Source organism: Apteryx rowi, unplaced genomic scaffold (genome assembly GCF_003343035.1).
Source record: "Apteryx rowi isolate R43461 unplaced genomic scaffold, aptRow1 scaffold_212, whole genome shotgun sequence".
NCBI lineage: Eukaryota > Metazoa > Chordata > Aves > Apterygiformes > Apterygidae > Apteryx > Apteryx rowi.
In genome coordinates this window covers 24,970-27,897 of record NW_020448442.1, presented here as the reverse complement: position 1 = coordinate 27,897, position 2,928 = coordinate 24,970, and the positions used below count along the sequence as shown (strand labels likewise).

The 2,928-nt window shown below is 44.1% G+C and overlaps 1 protein-coding gene across 4 annotated transcripts in view; it reads left to right on the top strand.

The window, feature by feature from the left end:
- Window positions 1–2,928, top strand: part of TFAP2A (transcription factor AP-2 alpha) — a 19,292-nt gene that overhangs the window by 7,693 nt on the left and 8,671 nt on the right. For all 4 annotated transcript variants that reach the window (XM_026064274.1, XM_026064270.1, XM_026064272.1 and 1 more), the window contains exon 3: window positions 1–409. This exon is cut by the window's left edge. In XM_026064274.1, the coding sequence (XP_025920059.1) occupies window positions 1–409 (409 nt within the window). The remainder of the gene's footprint in view (window positions 410–2,928) is intronic.

Below are 2,928 nucleotides of genomic sequence, written 5' to 3'. Positions count from 1 at the left end.
GACGGCGCGGCTACCGCAGCTGGGGACTGTGGGCCAGTCGCCCTACACCAGCGCCCCGCCGCTCTCGCACACCCCCAACGCCGACTTCCAGCCCCCCTATTTCCCCCCGCCCTACCAGCCCATCTACCCCCAGTCCCAGGACCCCTACTCCCACGTCAACGACCCCTACAGCCTCAACCCCCTGCACGCCCAGCCGCAGCCGCAGCACCCGGGCTGGCCGGGCCAGAGGCAGAGCCAGGAGCCGGCGCTCCTGCACACGCACCGCGGCTTGCCGCCGCAGCTCTCCGGGCTCGACCCGCGCCGCGACTACCGGCGCCACGAGGAGCTGCTGCACGGCCCCCACGGGCTGGGCGCCGCGCTGCCCGACCTGCCCCTCCACGCCATCCCCCACGCCATCGACGACGTGCCGGTAAGCGAGGGCCGCGGCCCCCCCCACCCTCCTGCAAGGGGAACAACAACGACAAAAAATTCCCCCCTCATTTATTTATTTACTTATTTATTTTACCCGCCCGCCCCCTCGGGGGCAAACTTGGCCCGCGGGGGGGTGGGGAGCGAAGAGAATAGGCGAAGCCCCCACCTAGAACAATAGGCCGGTGCGGCTCTTCCGCGCGCGTGCGACACCTCCCGCAAACGCGCCCGCCAAAACAGAAATAAATCAAATTACTGTCATCGTTAACATTATCTTTCCTTCTCAATGACAATAAGCTGTTACGATTGGAAGAATGTATAATATCACCACAGGGCCGTGCATTTGGGGATTTCTCGCTGCCTTGGGAAAAACATTAGTCTGAAATGCGAGATCTCATTAAATGTCCTCCCAGGCAAACGTAAAGGGAGGGGGAAAAAAAAAGTGGGTGAAAGTGGCCTAAGAAGGAAAAATCAGTTCCCCGTGATTACGGAATTGGCATATGGGGTAATGGCATCTAAAGTTGTAAGAGGATACAGACAGATCCTCTCCTCTAAAGGAATTAATTGACAAATCAGAGGAGAGGTATATTAAAATGCTGCCTCATTCTTTTAGCAGTAGTGCAAAGGGATGACCTCATAAATCATTAGCTATAGGTTATCAAATTCTAGCCAGACCTGCTACACCCTATATTAAATTAAATGTTGGGAGCCTTTTGGGTGATGCATTATTTGGGGGATTTAATTCTGTTATCAATAAATACAGTTTAAAAAATGGTTTCTAATTAAGCATGACATTAGCACATAGGCTATTTACAAAGCAAGCAGGGCTATTGTTCAGTTAGGAAAGTGGCCTTATGCAATGTGATGGGAACAACTGTTTGTGATCAAAGTTCATCTTTCTGGGTTTCTCCCTGAAAATAGAATTAGAACATGCCAATAAATTTATTAAAGCCCACAGAGCTCATGCTGAGGGATTAAAGCTGCTTTACTTGAGCAAGGAAAGGAGGAGGAGGGAATTGTGGTATCTGGATGTGATTTTTGCTGAAATGCCATCCCAAATTACAGGATCAAATATTACAACAATATATTTGCTGACAGTTTAATGATTACAGTTTTGTGTTGCAAGGATAATGTTCAGATGAACTTACCTATTTGGGGGGGTCATTTTGAAGTCTTTTCCAAATTATACTTGGGGAAAATAGTGAATTTATTACAGCCCTCATCTGGCTAAATTAGCCACAGAAAATTGCTGGTTATGTTTAGCAGTTTTGCAATAAACGCATACATTCCTCAAAGCGGAGGATTTAGTAAGCAATTCGGATCTGTTAAAACCAGGTCGATTCTTTTAACTTGATATAAAATATCATGGAGGCATCAGCGAGAATAAACTAATTTGTTGACTGCAAGCCCCTGATTGCTGTAGGAACATGACCTAAAATGTTCTTTTGAATTCTCCCTCGCTGCAATTCTGCTCAGTGGACTGATTTGGGAASCCTCCTTTTTACAGATAGATAATTTAAGTAGGAATCGTTTTATTCGACTTTCAAGGATCTGCAAATTAATAGCATTGCTATACTTCGTGAAAACCAAATGCCATCTGGTTCAAATCCTTTAACCAGCCCAGCCAATTTTTTTTTCTCCTCTGTAAAACTGAATCAGCAGGATGCATGAAGAAAAACATAAAAACAAGATAATGTATCTTTTAAGAGTATTTATTTAGATATGCAAAAAAAAAAAAACTTTTAAAGAAATTTAGGTCAGGGAAAGGGTCATTTCTGAATTTTCCCGTTGCTGCAACAGTTAACCTTTAATACAAACGTCCACTAGATATTTAAGAAAATCAAGTAGATGGTGAAAATTATTTAATCATAAATATCTCTGTGGGATTTTAAACTTAACAGTCCTCCCTGTATGGAATATGTGTAGAAATAACACAAATAAAAGTATTATGCCACACTACATTTACTTTATGGGTTTAGGGTGCATGCATAAAGGGATCATATTTCCCCATATAGTTAAAACACAAGAACTGCAGCAGTAGTCATTTCTGAACATTTCTCAATTTAATTATACTTAAATCCAGAAGCACTTTAGGCAAGTTACAAATGAGAGCATTGAGTATAATAAAACCTGTAATAAAGCAACTTAGTACCATCCACCCGGAATCATTGAGATCAGGCACAATTAACAGGAGCATAAATCCAAGACAGAATGGAAAATGTTAGAATCAGTATTATTGTTGGACAAAGACTAGAGAAGGAAGTAATAGTTTTTTAAATGGTAATGCCTGTGTTTTGTAACGATTGCGAAATCTTCTATCTCAGCAGCACTGGTGTTAATTTGTAAACACAGCCAGACATTATATTGCCTGTCAGTTTTTCGAATTAGAAAACATGATTTCATTTGACTTTCTAATCACGTTTTGACTCCGGCGCACAAAACCCATCTGCAAGCGCAGCGGCACAACCTGCTAGTGGACAATAGCGGGAGCGCCGGGCGCTGCGCGGCCTTTGCGTGGCT